The sequence below is a fragment of the Elephantulus edwardii genome, unplaced genomic scaffold, assembly GCF_000299155.1.
Source record: "Elephantulus edwardii isolate Elephantulus edwardi_28Jun2011 unplaced genomic scaffold, EleEdw1.0 scaffold00051, whole genome shotgun sequence".
NCBI lineage: Eukaryota > Metazoa > Chordata > Mammalia > Macroscelidea > Macroscelididae > Elephantulus > Elephantulus edwardii.
This window is the reverse complement of record NW_006399801.1, coordinates 11,224,333-11,251,699: the sequence shown is the minus strand read 5'-3', so window position 1 is coordinate 11,251,699 and position 27,367 is coordinate 11,224,333. Positions and strand designations below refer to the sequence as shown.

Below are 27,367 nucleotides of genomic sequence, written 5' to 3'. Positions count from 1 at the left end.
TTTATTATTTTATTTGAAATTCAAATGTTAATTTCTTAGATGTTTTCCATTTAGTACAGTGCTCACATCATGTTAAGATATTCTTGTAAGTCCCAACGGCAATTTATAGTAAACTGTAATGTTCATTTGGTATATGACATCTAGTTACAAGACTCTGAATGTTCAGCAGCTTTTAACTATTCATTACACACATACACACACATCACAGCAATAATTTTAACTCTGCAGACCCTCCCAGTCTAAAAGGAGCTCTGGTGGCCTAGAAGCAGTACTACAATCACAATGGCACATAGTTCGAGTCCACCTGCTGCTGCGTGGGAGAAGGATGGATGGACATTCTCCTCCTGTGCCACAGTCTCTGAAAACCTACTGGAGAGAGACAGCAATAGGTATGTAATTATTATATTTTACCCTGAAATAATCTGTTATGTCTGAAAATAAGTAACTTCTGGGAAAATAAGGTTTAATGCAAAAAAAAAAAAAGTAAGCTTTTCATTTTCGAGTTGTCTCACTTCCACTATTCAGTACATGCAAAGCAAAAGACAAAAGTGAGGGAGCAATATAGACACAGCAATATTTGTATTTGAATGATAATTGTGCTAAAACTGCTGTCACATAGTAAAAATGTACTATGAGCCGAGTATTACTCTAATGCCTTTACTTCTGTACCTCCCTCCCACAGCCCCAATGAAGTAGGTACTTGATTATTATCTTCCTTTTAGAAATGAGGAAACTGAAGTGCAGAGAAGAACTAGTCCAGGCAGGCAAAGTCAGCTATGAGCAGAGCTGGGACTGGGATCTAGGCCAGGTGCCGTGCGATCCTGTCACCTTTTAGTATGGACAGCTATACAGGAAGGCAGATTTGGAGACAGAAGAGCAATGTGGGCATCCACAGGTATGTGCACCCACCTTCACGCCTGTTTTTATCCTTAAATGAGCCATGAAAGTAAGATTTATAGCCAACAGCAAGAAAACTCATGTTGCCAATGTGATCACCGTGCTATCTAATGGAAAAAATAAAGTTGGAAAAGAAAGGGACTCTCTCTTTCTCTCTCTCATCTCATTTCACTGAGTTGTAACAGATGTATAGCTGAATTTCCAAGGCCGTAAACCACATGGCAAGATTGCCCATCTTTCTCTCTCAGATTTACGGCAAATTGGAATCACTAGAGAGACGTGGCCTTTGAGTTAGCCTACATCACCAGGGGCTGGAGCTCTCTCATCAAAACGACAGGCAGGCAAATCCTATGGAGCAGCTGGTTCTAGTCAGTTAACACACGGTGTTACCATGAGCAAGATAACCTTTTTTTTTTTTTGGTTTACAGAGTTTCATTAGTTGTTTTGCTCTGTACTGGAGATAACCTTTTGACAACGGGTTTTTGTTTGAACAGTTTGGGCTGACTGTCTTCAGGTACTATCACAAACACTGTTTTGTTTTGTGCTTTTTTTCTCCAAAGTAGGGTCCTGTGGGACAGACTCTGACTCATGCCTCCGCTACGTGATCACAGCAGGACTGTGCTCCATCGGGTCCTCAGGCACTGGTGTTTTGGAAGAAGACCGTCAGGACTGTTTCTCAGGCACCTCTGGGGACTCAAACCTCTAACTTTTCATTTAGCAGCTCTGCACACGCTGGATCACAAACATTACTGTGTTTATGTCTATGTTTCATTGTCACAGGCACCGTCCAGGCCTCTTTTTACAGACACAATGACGAAGCTGGCCTGGAGGTTGTCAGCTGCTGCTTTTTCTCCCCCCATCCACCCCCACCCCAAGAAACTCTGCTGCAAATGGTGCTCTATTCTGTCTGCTGCCTAATCCCCCACTAATTGCATTCACCACCCTAGTAACATCTCTGTACCCCACTACCTCTCCTGTCCAGCCTTAGAAGTGCTCAAGATTGCTGAAGGACCAAGACTAAATAGTTGAAATACTAGAACAAACATTCAAAAATTTAGAGATTACCATATATCCTTTGATATATGAACAACGTTTGACAATACAAATCAAGGATTAAAGGAATATATATTTGACAAAGCAGAGCATATTAATATCAAAGTGTCTGCCACTGGCACGTGTAAGAATCACTGAGGAAAGACACAAGTTCAGAACTGATTTTAACAATTCAAACTACTCTAAACATTGTGTCACAGTAATGCATGCAGTTGAGGTTGAAAGTTCCTTCTTAGCTTCAGCTCTTCTGTAAAGAGACAGAGATAAAAGTAACCCTGAATCACTTACAAACCAAATATAACTGCTTTGAGGTCAGTTCAAGAACTGTAACCCAGTTTCTTTTTCTGATTACAGCTTCTATTTCTTTTCCTGACACTAAAGTGAACCAAAAGTATAGTCATTAAGGCAATTTCAACCTGGGTGGTCTGTTTTTCAGAGCTTCAAGTTTTATAAATGAGTTGCCATGTGACAGCCACATCATTAGATGCAAAGTGCTTGTCCCAGGAAGTCTAGAACTATACTAATTCCTCAGAATTCCAACTCCAAAACTGTCACTCTGTGGTCCAGGCCTGGGCCATAGGTAGGCAATTCTAGAATTCCATGAAGATGTGACTTCTGTACACTCTACAAGCACGTCTCATTATTTTTCCCCCAATGGTTCATAATAAATTTTAAATTGAGATTTTTAATGAAAATTTATAAAGAACTTGGATTTCCACTCATTCATTCATTGTTGCACATTTTCCTCCCTTCCCTCCCTCCCACCCCCCGCCCCAGTTCGTTTTTCTCTTTAGAAAAAAATATTCTTCCATTGTTATACAGTCCTCCCCCCGTTGTTGTTGTTGTTGTTGTTATTGTTGTTAAAGTGTCATCGAGTCACATATGACCTATGAATGAAGGACCTAAACACTTGTATAACTTTCATTTCTCCAAGTTCATAGGGTTTCTGGAGGCAAGCTATTTTGGAAGTGAATGGCACTCCTGCTTCCAAGCTTGTTTTAATCATGGAGCTCCAACAAACACTGTCCACCATGGGTAACCATTATCGCATTTGACACATCAGTGTCACAGTGTTTATCATCATAGCAACTATGAGTTACCTCTGTACTGCAAATGGGCAGACCAGTGCTATACCACCTAAAAAAATGTTTGACCAGAAATAATTAAAACCAGGCCTGAGGGCCACAAAAAGAATATATGATTAGGTATTACTGTCATGACGTAAGTCCAGAATAAGAGCTGCACAGTAAAGCCCATCTCTTTCTAAGGAGCCAGGCAACCTAACCCCCAGCACTAGCTTTTCCTTCTAAAAGTCACTTGTAAGCCTATTATCAAAAGCCTCCTCAGACAATCCTCAGCATCTCTGAAATGAAGTATGTCTGCACTGCCAATGCAAAGGTACGTGATTCGAATCCACCAGCTGCTCAATGGGAGAAAGATGGACAATCTCCTCCCATGCAATTTACTGCCTCTGAAAAACCACTGGAGGGTCAGCTATGGGTCAGTTCTGGCTTGACAGTACATAACAACAATAATTTCATTCTAAGGAACCTTGGTGGCAAAGTAGCAAAGTACTGGCTTGTGATTTGAGCTCACTGGCCACTTTACAGAACCAGGTACCATCTGCTTCCAGAAAAGGTAAAGCCTTGGGAACCCTGGGCAGCTTTTCCCTGTCCCATAGGGTCACTACAAGTTAGAATTAACTTCACTGGAGTGGGTTGTTGGGGGAGTGGTTTCTGAGTGAGTTCTGTCTTTGTATTTGCTTGAACTGATTATGTGAGCCTTATTCCAAAGAATCTACACCAAATCAGAATATGTTGTTGTTGTTGTGTGCCATCGAGTTGTTTGCGACTCATAGCAACCCTATGTACAAGAGCCTTAAATGCCGTTCTATCCTCTGTCAACCTCGATGTCTCAAACACATTCATTCCCACCACTCCACTCACAGAATCGATCCATCTCATTGAGGATCTTCCTCTCTTATGCCGTCCTTCCACTCTCCCAAACATGATGTCCCTGTCCAAGGACCAGGCCCTCAGATATTGATCAAACATGCAATCAAGATGATTAATAATAATGGGCGACTGGAATGCAAAAGTTGGGAACAGGGAAAAAGGATCAGTAGCTGGAAAACATGGGCTAGGGGAGAGAAATGAGGCTGGAGACAGAATGACAGAGTTCTGCACATTCAATGATTTATTCATTGTAAATACATAAATGCAGGCTATACACATGGATTTCACCTGATTGTATGCACAGGAATCAAATCAATTACATTTGTGGAAAGATTCGCTGGAGAAGCTCAATATCAGAAGTGAAAACCAGGCTGGGTGCTTATTGTGGGACAGACCACTAACTACTCATATGCAAATTCAAGCTGAAGTTGAGGAAAATTAAGTCAAGTACACAGGTAACAAGATTTAACCTTAAGTCTGTCCCACTCAAATTTCAAAACCATCTCAGGAACAGGTTTGGGGCCTTGAGCACCAATGAGTATAGACCAAATGAGCTCTGGGAGGATATCAAGAAAATCATCCATGAAGAATGCAAAAGATCATTACAAAGGCTGAAGAAGAAGAAAAGACCAAGATGGATGTCAGATGAGACTCTGAATATTGCATTTAAGTGCCAGGAAGCCAAAGCTAAAGGAAGAAATAAAAAAATTCAAAGAGCTGAATAGAAAATTTCAAAAGGCAGCTTGGGACGACAAAGCAAGATACTATAATGAAATGTGCAGAGAGCTGGAGTCAGAAAATCAAAAGGGACAAACTCGCTCAGCATTTCTTAAGCTGAAGGAGTTGAAAAACTAATTCAAGCCATGGGTGGCAATACTTAAAGATAGTTTGGGTAGAATATTGAATGATCCAGGAAGTATCAAAAGAAGATGGAAGGAGTACACAGAGTCACTGTATCAGAATGAATTGACTGACACAGAGGAATTTCATGAAATAGCATATGAGCAAGAACCTATGGTGATGAAGGAGGAAGTTCAAGTTGCTATGAAAGAACTGGCAAAAAACAAGGCACCAGTAATTGACAGCATACCAATTGATTTATTTCAACAAACAGACGCTGCCCTGGATGTGCTCAATAAGTTGTGCCAGGAAATCTGGAGGACAGCCAGCTGGCCAACTGACTGGAAGAGATTGATATTTGTTCCCATTCCAAAGAAAGGTGACCCAACAGAGTGTAGAAATTACCGAACAATATCACTGATATCACATGCAAGATTCTGCTGAAAATTATCCAAAAACTTTTGGAACAATATGTCAACAAAGAACTTCCAGATGTGCTGGCCGGATTTAGAAGAGGTCGTGGTATGGTACTAGGGGTATTATAGCTAATGTCAGATGAATCTTGGCAGAAAGCAGAGAATGCCAGAAGAATGTCTATCTGTGCTTCATTGACTATGCAAAGGTTTTTGACTGTGTGGATCACAACAAGCTATGGCTGACTCTGAGAAAAATGGGAATCCCAGAACATTTGATTGTCCTAATGCGAAATCTATACTTGGACCAAGAGGCAGTCGTCAGAACAGAGCAGGGAGACATTGGATGGTTCAAAATCAAGAAAGGGGTCCATCAGGGATGTATTTTGTCTCCATACCTTTTCAATCTTTATGCAGAACAGATCATCCAAGACGTTGGGCTGTATGAGGAGGAATGTGGCATCAGGATTAGTGGAAGAATCGTCAACAACCTGTGTTATGCAGATGACACAACCCTGCTCCCTGAAACTGAGGAGGACCTGAAGCACTTGCTGCAGAAGGTCAAGGACTGCAGTCTTCAATATGGATTGAAGCTCAACATCAAGAAAACAAAGATTCTCACCACTGGGCCAATTGGCAGCATCAGTATGGATGGTGAAGAGATTGAGACAGTTAACAGTTTTTGTTTACTTGGTTCCACAGTCAACACTCTTGGTAACAGCAGCCAGGAAATCAGGAGATGAACTGCATTGGGAAAGTCAGCTGTGAGGGACCTCTCAAGAGTACTGAAGTGCAATGACATCACGCTGGAGACCAAGGTGCACCTGATCCAGGTTATAGTCTTTGCAATTATGTGCTATGCATCGGAGAGTTGGACAGTGAATAGGGATGACAGAAAGAGAATTGATGCCTTTGAGTTGTGGTGCTGGAGAAGAGTGTTGAATATACCATGGACTGCTAGGAGAACAAACAGGTTTGTCCTGGAGAGGGTGAAGCCAGAATGTTCCCTGGAGTCAAGGATTCTGAAGTTTCGTCTGAACAAATCAAAATGTACAGAAGAAAATTTTACAAGCTTGTACAGAGGCACAGCTGGAACAGAGGTCATTTATTTAAATAAAGTCTCTCCTTTAGGTCTGTGGTACAATTCTTGTCTTCCCTACAGGAGACCCAAGTTCAACACCCAACTGATGCATCTCATGCACAGCCCCTACTCAATTGTCAGGGGAGACGTGTGTTGTTATTATGCTTAACAGGTTTCAGTAGACTTTCCAAACTAAGACAGACTAGGAAAAAAGGCTTAGCCACCTAGTTCCAAATATTAGTCATTAAAATGCCTACAGATCACATTTCATTGAGCATAGGGTAAACATGAGTCATGAACTTAGAATTTTCAGGAAAACACAGCTACACGTGTTCCACCTTTTAACCGAGTATTGTTTTTGAAGTGTGCTGTTGAGCCACAACCAACCCATCGCTGACTCTTTAGTGGGTTTTCAGAGGTATTAATAGTTCAAGAGGAGACTGCCTGTCTTTTTCCCTTGGAGCAGCTGGTGGATTTGAACCGTGCACCTTCAAGAGATAGCACAGCATGCACCGGTGGTCTGGAATGGGGCGAATGGCTCGGAACGGTTAGCTTTCTTACTGGCATGGTTTTCTTCACTGGAAGACTGCCTTCCCTTTAAAGCTTCAAATATAAAACTATTTTCATAGTAGCTTCTTTTGTGGCACAGGCTTCCATCTTCTCCTTTCTGAAAAGGAACATAATTTTTTTTGATGCCTGAAGCAGATGTTAAGGCAGCCAACAGGATCCATCACAAAACAGAAATGAAGTTACTCCCCCCTGGTGGTGAGCACTGGTCTTCTGCAGAGGACAGGACTAGCTCTCGCTGCCATGTTCCCTCTCCTGTCCCTCCCAGAAACCAGGCAGCCCAGGCAAGGCAGAAGACCCTGTTCACAGTGGCCCTGGGACTAGCTTGACCTGTGTGATGCCGCACATGGACCCCATTCCAGCTGACTTCAACTCTGGGTGTCCTACTTGTTCTTTGTACATTCTGGATGGGGGTGTGGGAGAAATGTTTAAAAAAAAAATATCAAAAAACCACACTGGACAGGGAGAAAGGAGACTTGCATTTAAGTTCTAGTTCTGCAAATATTTAGTGTGCACTCCCAGAGAATGTCATCATTTCTCTGTGTCTTATTAAAACAAAGCAAAACAAACCTTTAATTTTTTTTATTTTTTTTTTTTAAGAAAGAATAGGTTTAAGCCTCTGAGGTTCCTTTTTGCCATGAGACACTGAGAAGGCCCAGAGATGGTTATTCAATTACCATGAGATTTGAGGGTATTTGTTATTTTTGCAAAGTGAGAAGGTGGCCTCTTTACCCACAAAACGGACAAGTAATAGTATTTATCACAGAAGGTCATAAGAAAAACCTAAAGAAATACGTACATAAAATACATGGTACAAATGATAAGTACTAAGTAAATAAGGTAATTATAACTGTATAATTGTTAATTATATACTTTTTCATTCAAACTTAACAGCAAAAAGGACTGTTCCTAATAATTTCCCCAGGGCAACAGCAGAGACAGGCTGGAGTGTAATGCCATCCTATCAATAAATAACAACCATTACGAGACTTGAAAAAATTCCCCCAAGAATCAACAACTATTTTTATTGTTTTACTCAAGTGTTCTGTGACTTTGAGTAAGCCATCTGCTGTGGATTCAATTTTGCCATCTAAAAATATGTGCTGCATTGCTGGCCTTTGTACCTGCTGATATGACCCTGTTTAGAAACCATCTTCTTTTGTTCCATTAATGAAGGTAGAGTCTAAATCTGATCACTTCTGAGTTACAAAAAAGCCCAGAAAAGGCGCATGCGCTCGCTCGCTCTCGCTCTCTCTCACACACACACACACACACACACACACAGAAGAACAGATGCCATCTGCAGTTCAGTGAATTACTTGACCTGTCTTTGTGACTGCCACACAGTCACTGTGGGGGACCATGCAAATAGAGTGTATTGGAGCTGGGGGTGGGGAGGTAGGTGTCAACTACGATAGGCTCTGACTCCCAGTATCACCTGGTCACTTTATGGTCCTGCATTTCACGTGTTCTAAATCCTCCCCTCTAAATGTAGAGGCAGGACTGGGTTTTGTATGCTGTTAATGAGGCAGGTTAGGGTGAGAAGCACTCAAGCCACCATCCTTACTCAAGGGACCACTCCAGCTTTCTCATTCACTGACAGCTGTAGAGTTGGAGCCAACTCACAGCTGAGCCTCCACCAGGTTTTCAGGGGCTGCAAACAGTCACTGGGGGATTTGAACATCAGAGAGGTATGGCTTCTTCTGGGTTAACAGTGCAGCTCTTGCTTTAGTCACACCTTTTATCTTCTTTTTTCTTCACACTTTCTTTCTTAGACAAAAAGCAGAAAGAAGCCAGTATAGAGGGGACATGGCTATTATCAAAAAGAAGAGTTTGGGTCTTTTGGACCCAGGGTCCATGCACTGAGAACCTCCTAGACCCAGGAGACAGAACTATACATAACCCTGGGGACGATGAGAGAGGGTGAGAGGCAGCATGGAAAAATGCTGAGCCAAGAGACCATGAAGTGGGTTTCTCAGAAGAGAAACTTCAAAGTGAGGGGAGGGGCTTCCAGTGGGAGATTTTCTGGTGGGCTGTGGTATCTCTGGGCACTTGTAGGCAGAGCTAGGCTGCCAACCTCCAAAGTGAGAACTGAGGAGCCTTGGGCCCAGGCTTAGGAAGGAGTGCCTCTGAGAATTTATTGATGGAGCTAAAAGAGCTTTGTAACCTTTGTCCAAATAGGGCAAGAGGAAGGTCAAGGGACTGAGAAGAGGTCAGAAAGGCATGCCTCCACTTCTGGCTGAGAAGAGGCTATCCTGAATCACGAGCTGTACCCTGATTCACTCTTAATTCCCTGGCAAAGCCCATAGTTGTGAGAACAGTTAGCCCTCTATAACCTCGGGTTCTGTATTCACTGATTCAACCAACCTTCAATCACAAATATTCAGGGGTAAGGGATGGAAGCAATTAAGTGGTCTGTCTAGCATTAAGGAGCCCTGGTGGCATGTTAAAGTCAGGCTGCTAAGTGAAAGTTCATTAATTTGAACCTAACAGGTGCTCTGCAAGAGAAAGATGAACAGTCACTAATTGTGAAGATTTACAGCCTCAAAGATCTAATAGGACCTAGAAATGACCCCACAACTGTGGGTTTAGTTTTTTGCTAGTTTGTTTTCCTTGCATTAGGCACTATATGTGCTATAGAGCTGATATAAAGTATTTGGGAGGATCTGGAAAGATTGTATTTAAATAATATGTCATTTATATAAGAGACTTGAGCATCTGCAAAGTTTTATATTCTTGATAATCTTGTAACCAATCCCACCAATATGGAGGAAAGAGTGTATTATATGATTTCTGTGTGGCCACTGAAATGAATTACCCAATGCAGCAGAGAAGAATGGCATGGGAGGGGTAGCCAGTGCCAGAATTTATAAAGGGGCTGGTGGGATAGCAATCAGCCTGGTGCTGCTGCAGATCTCTGAAGTAAAAGGAGGCTGCAAGGCCCGGTCATACAGATTTTTTACACCATCTGAGGACCATCTACGAGTCAAGGAACCACAGAATTCCTAGTGCTACATACAAGCAAGGAAGAAATCTACTCAGCTACGCTGTTAACTTGAACTTCTAACCTCCATAACATATTCAAGGACCCACTTGCCAAATTTGTGTCACAGCAGCACTAGGTACCTCAGACACTCTCACATAGCTACTGGACAAAATCAATGCTGAGGTCCTTTTAAATCTTCTCAGACTAAGGAGGTTTTCTCATTAGTCCTGCATGCATTTCGAAGAACAATTAGAGAAGCAAAGGTTAAGTGACTAAAATTTACCTCCATTCTAGTCATAAACTAAGAAGCAAGACTCCTATTAATCAGTATGAGTTATTGGGAGGTGGGGAAGGCAGACAGAAGATATCTACAGAATGGGCAAGTGTGGTGACCCTGTGGGATGTGGGTAGCCACGCCCCAGAGGGAAGGGTACAGAGTCCAATAGCTTTAGAGTCAAAAGATTATCCTATTCTACCTCAATTTACAGATGAAACAACTGTGGTATGGAAAAGTTAAGTAACCTGTCAAAGACTTCTTTTTATTGCTCTACTAAGCTCCTTGGTTATATCGGTTATATTTATAAAACACACACAATACAAAGAATTTTTTTTTTAATCTGGGATAAAAAAGGAACCGGATGGCTTCCCTGCTGGTGTGGAGAAGTATCCAGTGCTGTGTCCACCTCAGCCAGGCCGTCACCATGGCAGTGGTGTGGGGCTTACTGTGCTCACTGGGCAGCCGGGAGCTTGGGGAAGACGACTACTGGTCCAGGTCCCTTGCTGATCTTGCAGCCAGCACCAATAAGTACCTGGACTACTGGTCCAGGTCCCTTGCTGATCTTGCAGCCAGCACCAATAAGTACCTGACGAGTGAGGGAAGATGTAGTCAGGACTGAGATCCAGTCTGACTGGCTCCAGAGCTCAGGCACTGCCCGCTGCTTAAATGTAAGACTATTATCAGGGCTGTCCTGTGCCGGAAGCACAATAAAATATTCACTTAGAGAAAAAAAAAAAGACTGAAAGAATAACAAAGCATTGCAACTCATCTGAACCTCAGTTAACTGTAGACAAAAATACATTCTTCACAGAGTTTGTAGGTTTACAAAAGCTGTGAAAGTGATACAAAAGTCCATGTACATTTCTGTCAACCTGTAGGATGGCTAATAACCCAAATCTTGGTCATGGCTAAATCTAGCTTTGAATTCTGGGTCCAACACTCCCTCGGGAGGATTGGGAGATTAACTTAGCCTCCCGTGGCCTCAAGTTTTACAACTCTAGGCTGGAGGTGAACCACTTGTCTGTCAGTCTGTCTACTCCAGGGCGGTGTGGGAATAGGCAGTGTTTACTTCTGTTGTAGTTGAGGTTGAATGGGCCACAACTCAATGGCATCTAGCAACAAAAGAATGGAGATAATACTTATTTCACAGAAGCATTACAAAGATATAATATCTAGAAAACATTTTGAATTAATGAAAGGGAATTGTCTTATCATCTTTAAAAGAATATCTAAATCAATGAAATAGAACTGGGAACCCAGAAATTAATCCATCCAACAATGAAATGAAATTCATTAAATGGAGGAAAGACAGCCTCCTTAACAAGTGGTGCTGGTAAAACTGAGTAAGTATCTAGCTGCAGAAAACTGAAACAAGCTCCATACTTAAAACCACATCAAACACTAACTCACAATGGATCAAAGATCTAGGCCTTTTAGGAAAGGAGCTCTGGTTATCTAATGGCAAAGAACTGGCTGCCAACTCAAAGGCGCTAAATTCTAATTCACCAGCTGCTCTGCAGGAGAAAGATGGGCAATCTCCTGTGAAATTTATAGCCTATGAAAACCAGCCAGAGGCCCAGCTATGCGTCGGTTCCAACTTGACAGCTTATAACACTAAACTAGGAAGGTCATCTAAAAAAAAGTCTTTAATATATGACATAAACAGACTATTAAAAATAACTTAAAATGCACAAAGAGCAGAGGATAGACTCAATGATTTGGACCTCCTAAAAATTAAATCCTTATGTGCATTAAGATTTCTTCAAAAGAGTAAAAAGAGAGAATTTAGACTTGAAAAAAATAGTTGGTAAAGATATATCAAAAAAAGGACTCATCTCTAAAATTGATAGAAAACTCCAACATCTCAGTAAGAAAAAGACAACTTAATTACAAAATGGGAAAAGTACATGCGTGAAAGAATACTTCATCAAAGAAGGCATTTGGGGGGGGGGGGCGGAGAAGACATTTTCAAGATCATTAACTACTGTTGTTGTTGTTGTTGTTGTCAGGTGCCATTGAATCAGAAGCTACTTAGAGTGGATCCTCCAGGTTTCCCCAGGCTACAAACCTCAAGCAAGGAGACCGCCCATCTTTGTCCCGTGGAGTAGCTGGTGGATTTGAAATACTTGCTTTAGGATTGGAAGCTCAACTTCTTATTAGGCCATCAGAGCTCCCTTTATCCCAAAGAAATAAGAGCCCCCCATGAACAGATGTATGCACATCCATGTATGCTGCACCATTATTTACAAAACAGTGAAAAGTTTCCAAGTGTCCCTCACTGAACAAATGTATAAAGAAACTATGTTACATTCACACAAGGGAGTATTCAACTCAACAACAGTCAAATCAGAACCCACTCACAGATGAGGCTCCTGAAAGTTTCTGAGGCTATAAATGGCGAGGGAGGCTTCCATCTTTCTCCCTCTGAGCAGCTGGTGGATTTTAACTGCCAGATTTGAACCTCACCTTTGGATTAGCAGTGCAACTCTCTATGGACTATGCCACCAATGGAGTACTATGCAACATTAATAAATAATCAAGAATTTAAGAAATGCTAGATAACATTATACTAAGTAAAATAAGTTATTCACAAAAGGACTACTATGGTGCAAGACTACTCACAAAAAAGACAGTTGTTGTTGTCGTTGTTGTTATGTGCCATCCTGTTACTTGTAACTCACAGTGACCCTGTGTGTACAACAGCTCTGAACCCTGCTCTATCCTGAGCCACTCTTATTGTCTGTGACACACCTACCCCCATTAGCCCAGTCAATGAGTCAATCCATCTCATCAAAGGTCTTCCTCTCTTGTGTTGTCCCTCCACCCTTCTAAGTATGATGTCCCTCTCCAAAAACTGGTCCCTCCTTGCAACATATCCAAAGTATGTGTGATGAAGCATCATAATCCTTGCCCCCACAGGGCAGTGTGGTTTCACCTCCTCTAAGACAAACTTGTTTGTTCTCCTGGTAGTCCATGGTATATTCAAGACTCTTCTCCAGCACCACAGCTCAAAGGCATCAATTCTTCTATCATCCCTAGTCACTGTCCAGCTTCCTGATGCATAGCAAGTGATTATGAAGACCACAGCCTAGATCAGGCGCACCTTAGTCCCATGTTGTTGCTCTTCAGTACTCTGGAGAGGTATCTGACAGCAGACTTTCCCAATGCAATTCATCTTTTGATTTCCTGGCTGCTGGTACCAAAAATGTTGGTGGTAGAGCCAAGCAAACTAAAGCTGTTAATAATCTTATTCTCTTCTTTATCCATCATGATGTTGCAAATCGCTCCAGTGGCAGAAAGACTATTATAAATTTACACACAGACAGAATAATTTTTAGATGGTTACCAGGGATGGGAAGGGTGAGAGAGGACAATGAAGATTAATAAGTAGATAAGTTAGGTAAAAGGAAACACAATATACAATAAAGTATTGGTCAGACATTATAATCAATTAACTGAACTAATAAATTGTAATTAATGATATAAAGTACATATGAATGATTAAATATCTACATTTTTAAACTTTAACTCAAATTTTAAAAAAATAATACTAAAAAAATGATTGGCCGATTGATTAAAAGCAGAACAATTTATCCACCAAAGAAAAGGTATTAAAGTGAAACAAGCTGTCCTTAAAAATAAATTATGTATGTGAGATAAACAGATGTGTATATTAAAATATCTGTACATGAATAATACGCCACATAGGCAGTTATGTGTGTGTCCACACATAAATAATGATGTGGGGGAGGTATATAGATGTGGGTATATGTAAATATTTCTAAAAATTAGCTGTTCCACAGGTGTGTGAGAGAAATAAATTCAAAATTAGCTATTTGAATTCAGGCCAACTTCAAATACCTCTTTCCCATCATGTTAATTATGACCACACATGGGAATTTCATATTGCACCTGCTGAAATCATTCATGAAAGGAAAAGTACTGGGCCTTACCAAGTTACAAACGGTTTATTTAGTTTCCTGAGCTCTTCCAGAAATGTAGCCAATAAAAGATTTTGATCATTTAGAAACATAATAACCAACAATAATCCTACCAACTAGGTATTTGTTGCTAAATTATGGCTACTAAAATTGTATTCCTTCATGGGGTTGAAGCTAAAATAGGAAACCAGATTTTAAACAAATAAAAGCTTTAGTAAATATTTATAAAAATTAGCTGCTTCACAGAATTAAAAAAAAATACAGAAAAAATATGAAACACCTTATACCTGTACGAATGAAAAGCTACTATGGTTGTGAAATCTCCTACCATGAGCTCACCTCCTTGTATTCCTGAGCCTGCAACCTTTCAGTTAGTAGCCAAGCAAATGATACATTTGCTCACCCAGCAAAAGTGATGGGATAGCAAGTCAAGATTAGTTGTCAAAGGACATGGGTTCCCCACGAGGCATGCTGACCGGAACCCATTACCATGGAACCCATCACCATGTGGTGAACTGCCCTACAAGGCCTCCAGCCATAAGCCACTGAGGAGCTGAATCCTACAAATAAGCATTTATAAGAATTTGGGAGCAAAGGCTAATTCAGCCAAGCCTTCAGATGAGGCTTCAGCCTTTAATTTATTACAGTCTTCAACATACCTCGAGGCAGAGGAAGCACGATAGTAGTCTTAGCTTACTGACCAACAGAAAAGGTGAAATAAGGGTTTACTGTTTTAAGGCTCTAAGTTTTGGGTTAATTTCTTCTATGGCAGTAGGTAAATCACTAATAAGCAGCCCTGGTGGCATAGTGAGTTACACGGTGAGCTGCTAACTAAAAAGTTTTCTCCATACAAGAAGGAAATGAAGTGACTCCCATGAAGATTTACAGCCTCAGAAACTCAGTAGAGGGTTTCTACGATTTTTTTTACTAGGTAACTAATACACTGGCCTCTATTGTGCATCTAGTACATTAATACACTGTGCCAACATTTTATGTACATCACAGGACTGTAATACCATTTCCATTTCTGTCCATTCAGATCTTGTTCACAGTGGCTCTGTGTGTGTCAGAGCAGAACTATGCTTCAGAGGGTTTTCAATGACTGATTTTTTGAAGCAGATTCTTAAGATACCTTAGGGTAGGCTTGGGCTTCTCATTAACCAGTGGATTAACAGCAGAGCATTGTAATTCTTTTCACTACCCAGGGAGGAGTCACCCATTTTACAGATGGGGAAACTAAAGCACATGCAGGGTAACTCATTTCCCCAGAATTATGTAACTAAAATATGCATAATGCTCATACCCTTAACTTTTTGGCATTATCTCTTCATGGACAGATTTCAGAGAGAAACATGAGTCTTTCTGCTTATTAAACCCAACAAAATCTTTGGTGTTAAAAATAAAATAAACAAAAAACACCCTACCTAATTAAATCAAGTAGATGGTTTATATGAAGTCACTCTCCCCAATGCCAACATATGGTTAAGAAATTAGTATTTTCTCTGATGTTATAGTTTGAAAATATTTCTCTTCTGCTTAAAGGCCATAGTCTTCACAGTTACTTACTATCCATCAGAAAGCTGGACAATGACTAAGGATGACAGAAGAAGAATCGATGCCTTTGAGTTGTGGTACTAGAGAAGATACCATGGACTGCCTCCTAGAGAGAGTGAAACCAAGTTTCTCCTTGGAGGCAAGGATATTGAAGCTCCATCTCACATACTCTGGACACGTAGACAGGAGGGACCCTTCAGAGCATGATATCCTTGAAACAGAGTATCATGCTTAAAACGGTAAAGGCACGGTGCAGGAGAGAAAGATACTGATGAGATGGATTGACAGTAACTGGGATAATGGGGGTAGGTGTGTAGGAGTCAACACGACTGGCCAGGGTTCAGAGCTATTGTACATAGAGTCACTATGAGTTGCAGGTGACTTGATGACATATAACAAGGGCAGAAGAGCTACCTGTGGCCTAGTGGCAAGAAGCTATGCTGCAATCCCAATGGCACATAGTTCAAATCCACCAGCTGCTCCACGGGAGAAGGATGGGCAATCTCCTTCTGAGCAATTAACTGCCTCTGAAAACCTGCCAGAGGGTCAGCTATGAAACGGTTCTGACTCAACCAGAGCCGTATACCACAATAACAACAGTATCATCATGGGACATCCTGAAAATCTTCAGAGAACACTAAAGTCATTAACTATCTCGGTAACCATTAGCATCCACATATTTTGATAGTGATTGCTGTTGTTGTTAAGTGAGGTTAAGTCTAGCATAACTCATCATGACCTACCCTGTGTCATTCTCACAATCTGACACATTTGAGTCTATTGCTGTAGTCACTGATAGTGATCAGTATTTCTCAAAAAGAAAAAAAAGAACACAATTATCTCTTGCACACCTGAATTGTATTTCAAAAGACTGGCACTCCCCTCAGCCCATGAAATGTCTACTAACAAATGTGTTTAAGAAATGTACACTGAGAACTGTAAGAAGCGTACACTGAGAGGTCTAGTCCCTACCCCACCCTACCACACCCCTACTCGGTGGCATGCAAGGAAAAACAGGGAATTGTGTCCTCTGGTAACATCTTTGAAAAGGAAAGAAACAAAGAGGCAGGCTATGGATATAGCCTGAACTATAAACACTCAGATCAACAGAGTCTGTTTTAACTTCTGTTCTAGCACAAAGCCCGTTTTTCTGTTCCTTTATGTAACTGTCTTGAGGACTGAAATGTTTGTAGTGGCAAGCAAGCACACTTAAGGCTCACGCTACTGAAGAAAAAAGCTTTGAACAATGTATGGAGGTGACACATTGAGCTGAAAAGGAACCCAACACTTTCTTAGAGAGGTGGGGAGGGCTTAAAAGAAACTCACAGATTTTTTTTTCTTACTTAAGAGTCAGAAATTGCATAATTAGGGGAAATAGTAGATAACTTCTAAAATAAACTTTTCATATTTCTAGTGTGTAGAGGCTTATTTCTCATACAAAACATTCTGAACATTCCCAGACAAACTAAGTCATCCCAGAATCAGTTTTTTTTCTGGATTTAAGGAAGTTTAGAGGGAAAAGAAGATGGCTCATTACTCTTCATGCAGAATTTAAGTCTGAAAAACATCTTGCTCAGAACAGAAAGTTGAAAGATGGAAATTCTCTAAAATGCCTGGACTTTGCCCAGTAATATATACATCCTAGTTGGTAAAGAGCTGTGTGTTAACCTAAAGGTGGCACCTTTCTGGCGGTTCAAATCTGCCAGCAGCTACTCAGGAGAAGATGGGCAATCTCCTTCCGTGTGATTTACAGCCTGGGAAACCCACTGGAGGATCAGCTATGAGGCAGCTCTGACTGGATGACAATGAGAGAGAGAAAAAAAAAAAACAGTTACTACATAGACAGAATGTCAGAGCTAACAGAATGCATACAGTACTTTAAAACACAGATTTTACAATATTACATACTGAGACTCTCTTGTAGCACAATTGGTTAACACATTTGGCTGCTAAGTGAAAGAGCGGTTGTTCAGCTTATCCTTGGACAAGGACACAGGTCATCCTGCTGAGAGCAAATAATCCATCTGGCTTGCACAGGACAAGGCCAAACAACCCGTGAGACGAGGAGAGATCACAGAGCAAGAACCTGACTCTCATTCAGGACTGAAGAAATCAAGGCAGAGGAAGGTTAACAGATTGGAAAGCCAGATTTACAGTTCGATGATCTTTTCACCACACAATGAATGTCTCAGGTCTAATGTAACCCCTTCCAGATAGGATTGATTATCAATTAATTTGAGTTATCTAGGGAGCTACCCTCCTGCTGATAACCAAGTCCCATCCCTGAGCCTGTTTTAATCATTCTGGAGGCAGCAGATGTGAGAAGGCTTCAGAGTTCTCCCACGTAGTCTAATGTGCTGCTGAGGTTCTCCACTTATACAAAGACTTTAAGAACATCTCTTACGCTCCTTTTATCTTTATATACCTACTGGAATATTTTATGTTATGAAAAGAAACTCATGGATGGATCACACATTACAAGTGGGCATTTAAAAAGAAAAAAAAAAAAAAAGAAAAGTGAGCTTATTCACCAAAAGTGCATTTTTCTGTGATCAGCAGCATTTTCTAACAGTCATCAGGCAAAGCTCCATCAACCAAATACACATGCATGTTTCGGACAACAAGGGGGCAAGGATTCGTTTCCATTACTGTATGGAGCTATATTTATTGCTTGGAAACTAACAGAATAGTATTTGAGAACTCTTAAATGCCTGGTTAGCTTGGTGACGACTGCACAAACCCTTATTCCAGGGACTCAGCTAACCATTGCCAACAACCCAAAGCACATGTAATTACTGGTTTTAAAGCACTGCTTTGCTCTTCCAAGTAAAAAAATAGAAAGAAAAAAAGGTCCAAAAAGAGAGTACAGTAATGGAATATGTGAAGCAAATATTTATATAAACAGAAACAAAAATCTTATTTTAATAACTTTTTAAAGTCATTTATAATGTTGTAAATCTTGGTTCCCTTGAATAAATGAGTGATGATATAGATTTGTTTTTTAGATAAACATTTAATTAACACATTTATTATTAATTATTCCCCATACCGATGATGATGCTCCACCTAACAAAAATAAATCTTACATATAAAACCAGAACTGTTAATTGTTACAAAATGGCTTCATATGTAAATTCTTTTTTTTATTTTTTTTATATGTAAATTCTTAAATGAATGAATAGCCCAGAACAACTTCCTTCCTTTAAGACTAAGGTTACAGAATTATGACCATATGTAAAGTAGTTCTCCCTACACCCATGAGCTCAGCCTACTCATGGTTAAGAAGAAAGGATGGCTGGGGAGCTTATAACAGAACCTCAGTTAATGGGTGGCTGGCTTCAGTGTTTATGCACCCCAATATGAGTCCTGGTGGTGCAGTGTTCTAAGCACTCAGCTGCTCCCAAAAGATCAGCAGTTCAAAACCATTGGCTGCTCTGTGGAAGAAAGACATGGCCATCTGCTTCTGTAAATATTAGACTTGAAAAAGACACTGGCAATGCCACTCTGTCCTATAAGGTTACAGAGTCGCTGTCTGTCCGATTCATTATGTTTGGTTTGGTTATTCAACAGGTTTGGTTTTTGGCTTTCAGATACCACCAACCTTAAAAAAAGCCCTGGTGGCAACATCTGTTAACATATTGGGCTGATAACCAATAGGTCAGCGGTTTGAACCCACCAGTTGCTTTGTGAGAGAAAGATGGGCAATCTCCTTCTATGGAGACTTACAGCCTCAAAATTGATGGGGGGTGGGGGGCAGAGAAAAAAGAAGTGATGGCGGGGCACTGTAAGTTGGACTTGACTAGACTGGAAGTAGTTTTGGGTTGTTTTCAATCTTCAAGTAGATGCATACTTACACCCAAAAGGGAAAGCTGCTGGGTGGAAAACACATAAGCTCTATCTTCCCACCAAGAGGAATGTAATTAGCTAAATGAGACTAGAGTCCCCATGAGGTACATATCCAAGTTAAAGCACTTGGCTACTAGTCCAAAAGCTGGAGGTTCAGGTCTACCCAGAAGTTAAAAAAAGAAAAAGGAAAAAGAAGAAGGCTGGTGATCATCTCTGAAAAAGCAACAGCCGAAACTCTGTGTGGAACAGTTCTGCCCTAGCACATGCGGAATCTGTGAGTCGCCTGCAGGCCAATTTTCTAGATGCCTTGTTGAGTGGAATCAGGGACCCTGACTTCCATGGGATAGCTGGGTTCTGCTATGGGAGTTCCACCCACAAATGGGCAACCAAGGCAAAAGGTCCCCATTACCCTTTGTTCTGAAATTCCAGACCTTCTCAACAGGTTCTCTAACACCACTGCCCTAGTTTAGCCATTTTCCAAACCATGCAGGACAACTCCCAAAGCCTCCCCACTGGCTTCTTCTCTCACTTGCATGGCTTCCTTCTCCACAAGTCATTTCCCACCCTGCTCTGGGATTAGAATACAGTCGAAATCCACAGCATCCCTGGGTGCTTTGCCAAGCTCTATCACCATCACACCCCACCTCTCATTCCCTGCTCCAACCATATAGACCCTTCATGCTTTTGGAAAACACCACAGTCATGCCTGTATTGGAACTTCCACATTTGCCATTTCTCGGACCAGTCAAGATGAGGGCAGGGGGTTCAGCAGCAGGAGTCGCGCCCTGCATGGAGGAAATCTGGGTTTGACGTCCGGTCAATGCACCCTCAGGCACAGCCATCACTTTTGTCAGGGGAAGCTTGTGTGCTGCTATGAAGCTGAACAGGCTTCACCAGAGACATCAGACTAAGATAGATTAGAAAGCTTGGTAATCTACTTGTGAAAATGACCGGGTGAAAACCTCATAGATCACAACATTCTAATCCACAAACCAATCATGCGGTTGGTACAGTTCTGGGCAGCATTTTGCTCTCCTACATATTGAGGTACCATGACTTGGAGATCAACTTAACTGTAAAAAAATTTCAAAAGACAAACCTCAAACTCATTGCCACCAAGTTGGTTCCAACTCCTAGCAACCTTCTATCAGATAGCTGAGGCTGTAGATCTTAACAAGAGGAGACTGCCCATCTTTCTCCCATGGAGCCACTGAAGTGGCACACAATGTTTTAGTTACAAGTGCAACACATTACAGACTATCAACAACTCTTTCCATAGCCAACTACCCAAAAGACTCAGCAAGGAGCTTCCTCCTGTCAGCTAAGTGGAAGCTGTTCAAATGGGCCTTTATGGGCCACCCATGCTAAAGGAGCTGCACACCACCGGCTCCACACTGTATCCACAGAGGTTTTTCTCCGCCCTCTTCCTCTTGCTCTAGGCCTTGGAAGACTGACCTTACCTATGGACCTCACTACTAGAGACTCCAGCCTCCTGCATGCCAATGAGGCCTGACAGCTGCAGAAGGAAGCTAGTGCTGCATGTTTGACAGTCTTTATGGATTCCCTCATTATGCCTCAAATTAACCAGCTTTTCATTTAAACCTTGAAGAAGTGCTACCAGGGTGCTCCTTAGGGGGCAAAGACGGTGAAACTTTGTCTTGTATACTTTTGGTCATGTCATCAGAAGAGACCAGTCCTTGGAAAAAGGCGTCATGCTGGGAAAGGCTGAGAGTCACAGAAAGGGAAGACTCTCAACAAGGTGGATTATAACAAGATGGATTACAACACAAGATGGATTATAACAACAAGGAGAATTGACACAGTGACTATAACAATGGTCTTGGGTCTATCAGAGATGATCAGGATGGCGCAGGATAGGGTCAAGTTCAGATCTGTTCTTCATGGCGTTGCTCTAAGTAGTAGTGGACTCAACGACACCTAACAACAACAACAAAACCATCCCAATACCACTGTTAGGGCTTGCCTGACACAACTCATCATCTAACTAATCATCCTGTTCTGGTTTTTTCCATTACACTTGTCACTACCTGAGATTACCATATTCTTTTTTTTTCCATTTTTTATTATCTCTCTCCTTCTCAGCCACTAAAACATAAGCTCCATAGAAGTGAGATACTTAACTGTATTTAATATTGTATCTCCTGGGCCTAAAAGCAGTGCCTGACAGAGTCACCGTCAGCTGCCATTTGTCCCGACACGTGATCTCACACACAGTGGAACAAAATGCTACCCAGTCCTGCACCATCCTGATAACTAACTGGGTACAGATCAAACTACTCTGACCCAGAGGGTTTACAATGCCTGATTTTCAAAGGTAAATCAACAGGCCTTTCTTCCTAGTCTGCCTTAGTCTGGAAGCTCCAGTGAAAACTGATTCATCACTATAGTAACACACAAGCTTCCACTGCAGATAAGTAGTGCCTGTGTATGAGGTGTACTAGCTGGGAATCAAACCCTTGGCTCCCAATGGAAGACGATAATTCTATCACCAAACCACCACTTTCCCTTGGAACATGTATGGGTGGTATTCAAAGTTTAATTCCATAGTTTCTGTGCTGAAAATACCGGTTAGATTTTCCCTGATCCTCTTGTAAATCAGGAATCCCTTTCCATACATCTACTCCCTCCTCTTTTTCTGTCTTAGAGGATCCTCATGCCTAAGTTCCTCACAGAGTTGTTTCTTATCTGTCTCCCCTCAGTAGGAATGTCTGAATGTAGGGATTTTTTTTTTTCTCTCGCTATTGTACTCTTAAGGGCGAGAAAAAAGGTCAGCACAGAGTCAAGTCTTAATAAACATTTGTTAAATGAGTAATTGGCACAGTAAGCAAATTTTCACACAAAGCAATTTCAGAAGTGTCCCCAACATTTACTGGTGGAAATTAGGCATTATGTTTTACTACAGACACCAAAGCAAATTAGTAGATTCTTGCAGGAACTAACGATGCTCAATTACAAAGATAGGGTAAGACTCCTTGGAGAAATACTTGACAGGCTGGCTAAGCCATAGAGAGGAAAAGAGAAAAGGCTTTAACACACAGTGAATAAGTTAAGGCCCTGCGTTTCTGACATTTGTTGCTGCAGAGAGCTTGCATGAAAGCTTACTTTAAGCATATTGTCATTTAAGCCCCCTTTGAAAGTAAATGGTCATATAAATTATTAATAAATGGGACTTAGGCACACCATTTTCTATTCCTTTTGACAGACACTTTGAACTACAGCTCTTTGACAATATATATAGACCCAGAGCCAAGCATTGACAGCATTGCTTTTATTCCCCCCCCCCCACACACACACACAGTTGCTCCCCTTATGGGGCATCTTCCAAAGACAGGCTTCAATCTGCAACGCCTCCACTGTCCAAATTTTATTCTGCACAATAGTTGCAGATTTGAAATAAATTCCTCCTCCTCACCAAATCACGGATTACTCACATCTGCCCCCTCAACCTTCCAAAGGGTCTAGATTGTATGGATTTGAAGAAAGAAAGAAAAGGAAAAGAAAAGAAAGAAAAAAACAACCGAACAAAATCAACTCTCAATATACTAAGTGTCCTTGATGGCACATCTTTAAGGGTCAAGATTCGTGATTAAATATCCTAGAAGCCTGGAAAACGGGTCCACTTCCCCCACACCACCATTCGCCCAAAACTGGCCAACCACAAGATAATGAGCAACCACAGATCCTCACCCAAACATTGGCTTTTCTTCCAAGAGTGCAGATTGAGAATGCTAAAAACGTCCTATTTATGAGCAATGAGTCACGTCGCCACTCAACGTCTGCTTCCTCATCCCTATGAATGAGATGACCCCCCTCCTCTAAGAGTACATAAATACAGGGAGACGGTTAAAGCCCTGAGGTGACGGACCAGAGCTCCCTCCCTGGCCACTTCTCGGTTAATTCATTCTCTGATTCTCTGCCTCGGTGCCCCCATGCCTCAATTCACAGGGTAAACAAGCAGAGCCAGGGAAGTCTCTGGTAGGTTATGTGCTCAGGTCAAAGGCAAGCACAGAAAAACGCCCATCGCTGGGCTACAGGCGCAGGTGCCAAGACCCTGAGACGCACCCCCGCCGCGGGCTGGGGAAAGGGGGATCCAAGGGTACAGCGGGGCGTCGCCGCATCCCCGGGAGCCGTCCCCGGGAGCCGTCCCCCGCCCCTCGGCGGCGCCAGCTGGAGACCGGGTCCATGAGTGGGACTCGATCCTCGCCACGCCGCCACCTACGGGCAACAAGTGCATGACCCCTGCCCCCATGCCCCTCACCCGGTAAAGGCCATCCGCGAACACGCGTGGGTCCAGGTGGCAGGCGATCGTGGCGCTGGGTAGGTCCTGCAGGTCCACCTCTTCCATCTCGCAGTCGATGAAGCTCCAGTCCCCACCGTCCTGGTCGGCCTCGGCCGCCCCAGGAAACGGAGCAAAGGGCCTCAGAGTCACCCCGGGCGGCGCTCCCGCCTCGACCGCCTCGACCGCCTCGGCCGCAGCTCCCAGTCGGGACCTGGCCACGCTGCCGTCCATCCCTGCGCCTGTGCGCCCCTTGCGCCCAGCCGGTTCCCCGCGCTTATGCCGCCGAGCTGCGATCGAGCTTAACCCCCTCGGGCTCGCTCTGCAGCCGGCGGCGGTCACCACGGCTCCCAGAGACGCGGCCTCCGAGCGCCTGCCCCGCCCGCGGCCGATCCACGCGGGAGGGGCAGAATCCTGGCGCTGCGCCCCGCCCGCCCAGCCGTCAGGGCGGAGCTCCGGCTGATAGAGTGTCGGGCCCTTTAAGTCCGGCACCCGCTGCTCAGTGGATTCCGTATTTTCCGGAGAGATGGCCAATAAAGACTCAAAATTGTCTTCACGTGATCTCTAATCCTGAAGTCATAAGGGAGCCATGTTGGGTAGGGGCAACGGTTACACTTGAGACAGTTAATTACAGGCAAGGTCTCAGGCGCTGGGGAAGCAGCACTTCTCTGGTTCCTGTAAAGTGACTACTTAAGGGGCACGAGTCAGCCTTGGAGGATTTAAGTGAGACCTAGTCGTGACTATTGCTCGATCTGTAGCTATTGCCAAGTGTCCTTACCATGTATTAGAACCAAGAACCAAACTCTGCCTTCAAGTTGATTATGACTCTAAGTATCCTGTAGGACTGCTGCCAACCGAAAGGTACATGGTTCGAATCCATCAGCTGCTCTGCGGGAGAAAGATGGGCAATGAAACTTCGCTAGAGGGTCAACTATGAATCAGTTCTGACTGTTGTTATGTGCCAGTTCTGACTATTGTTATGTGCCACCGAGTCTCCTGCGACCCTATGTACAGCCGCTCTGAAGCCTACTCTGTCCTGAGCCAGCCTGATTATTCCAACACACCCACCTCCATTGCCCTAGTTACTGTTATCAATCCATCTCATCTGGAGTCTTTTCTTTCCTGTGCTGACCCTCTACCCTTCCAAGCATGATGTCCTTCTCCAAGGACCATTCCCTCCTGGCCACATGGCCAAAGTATATGAGAAAGAACTTCAAAATCCTAGCCTCCAAGGAGAAACTTGGTTTCACCCTCTCTAAGACAGACCTATTTGTTTTCTTGGCAGTCCATGGTATGTTCAAGATTCTTCTCCAGCACCACAATTCGAAGACATCGATTCTTCTGTCATTAGATATTGTCCAGCTCCCCTATGCATAGCAAGTAATTGCGAAGACCATGGCTTTGATAAGGTGCACCTTAGTCTCTAGACTGACGTCATTGCTTTTCAATACTCTGTAAAGATCCCTGACAGCAGATTTTTCCAGTGAAATTAGTCTTCTGATTTCCTAACTGCTGATGTCCATTTCTGACTAGACAGCAGATAACAGCATAACTCCATTGGGTTGCCAAGGTTGTAAATCTTTATGGAAGCAGACTGCTACATTTTCTGAGGAGTGGCTGATGGATTACAACTGCCAATATTTTGGTAGTTGTTCTCAGCTGAGCATTTAATCACTCCCATGAGGGATCCTTATCATATATAATATACCCACTCCTCACTTACTGACAAGGTTTAGTTCCAAACATAAGGTCAATAAGTGAAAACTGGCATTATGTGAAAATGGAGGATGACTACATCATTATATAACTGCTAAATTGCTTCATTGAATATGGGGAATGTTGACCTTAGTCATGAGGCAACCAATCAGAGTGGGCAAAGGGGCCTTAATTAGGTTGCAACCCTGATTAGGTGAAAGGGACTTTCTCTTGGAGTGTGGCTTTTTAGCTCATGGGAGATAAAAGGAGCAGGAAGTGAACAGAGTGCCATCAAGAAAGATGACCAAGACTGGGCAGTATCCTTTCAGCCCTCTTCTGGGAAGCTCCTTGACACAGAACAAGACCACTAAGATTGGATTGTGGGGACGCTTGCACAATTTTGTGAACATATTAAAAATCACAGAATAGTACACTTTTTCAAAAGTGTATTTAATAGTAGTTAAACTATATCCTGATAAATGGTATTTTAGATCGAAAACGCCAAAGAATGCTAAACCTACAGGCACTGAGTCTGGACTTCTAACCTGTAACAGAATAATTTCCTATTTGTTAAAGTCTTCCACCTACAGCATTTCTGTTATAATAGCACCAGATAACTAAGAAGCCAATCACAAAAGGCCACATGTTGTAGGATTCCATTTCTATGAAATGTCCGGCATAGACAAATCAGTAGAGACAAAGAGTAAATGATTGGTAATGAGGGGCTAGGAAGAAGAAAGAATGGGGAGTGTTTGTTAAAGGATGGGAGGGTCATTTTGGGGATGAGGAGAGTTTTAAAATTGGTTTATGGTGATGCTCAGTTTTGTAAGCATACTAAAAAAAATCACAGGATTGTACACATTGTCAAAGATTCATTTCCGTGGTAGGTAAACTATTTCCCAGTAAGTGAGTATTTTTAGAAAGAATAAAATAAAGGCCACAAAGAAAGACAAATGCTACAGGGTGGATGGCATTGCAGATTTGAAAACTTTTTGTAAACTCAGCCCCACATTATGAAGAGGGTAACAAAGGAGATGATGCACTTGTTTTGGAAAAACAAGGCCTGGCCAGCCTGTTGCTGGGTGGGTCCCTGTCGTCACCACCCTGCCTGTGCTCCTACACTGCTGGCTTACTATAAGCTGCTTACAGCATACAGAGCTGGCCAGATAGACAAGCGTCAGCAAACAGCACCTGAAACGCAAACCATCACAGCTAGCTAGCCACTGGGCTGAGGGAAGAAGGAGCAGGTACAACCTCTGGCAAAGTGCCATTGAGTCAACTACAACTCATAGCAACCTATGAATGATGAGACTGAATCCTATCCTGTGACATCCTCATCATCTCTGCCACACTTGAGTCCATTGTTATAATCACAGTGTCATTTTATCCCATTGAGAGTCCAAAGACAAAAAAGGTAGAATTCCTTCTAATTGGCTGTGAGATGCAGTTCGTTGGTACTAAGAAACATACCAAATCAAACAGTCCTGTGGTACCTTTGAATTCCCACCTCTGCTCTTCCCACTCCCTGTCCTGGCAATGTAATAGAGAGAGTGGCATTTCTGAGATCAGGGAATAGATCAATTACTGGCCTGTGTGACTCCAAACCCAATATTGTTTTTTGTTTCTGTAGCAAATGACAAGAGTTAAGATAGTTCTCAGTAACTAGTTCTTGAGAAGAGGATAGAACCGGATAGAGAAGGAAGCTGAGTTGAAGAAAAAGGTGAGGAAAAGAGGTGAGGAGAAGGAAAGAAAGAAGTAGGGCAACTGAGAGCAGAAAGTGTGTAGGTCAAGGGCAACTGATGGTATAGTCTAAACACATTGGCTGCCAATCAAAAGGCTAATAACTCAAATTCACCAGCTGTTCCCTGGGAGAAGGACTCCTCTGGTAAAGGTATTCAGCCTTGGGAACCAATGGAAGGCCACTATGAGTCAGAATCTACTTAATAACAATGAATTTGGGTTTTA

General features: G+C 42.4%; 1 protein-coding gene across 1 annotated transcript in view; it reads right to left on the bottom strand.

The window, feature by feature from the left end:
• RCAN1 (regulator of calcineurin 1) overlaps nt 1-23,941 on the bottom strand; it is a 140,851-nt gene extending 116,910 nt beyond the window's left edge. The window contains exon 1 of the mRNA XM_006886736.1: nt 23,690-23,941. Coding sequence (XP_006886798.1) covers nt 23,690-23,941 — 252 coding nt within the window. The remainder of the gene's footprint in view (nt 1-23,689) is intronic.
• Between the last annotated feature and the right edge of the window lie 3,426 nt (nt 23,942-27,367).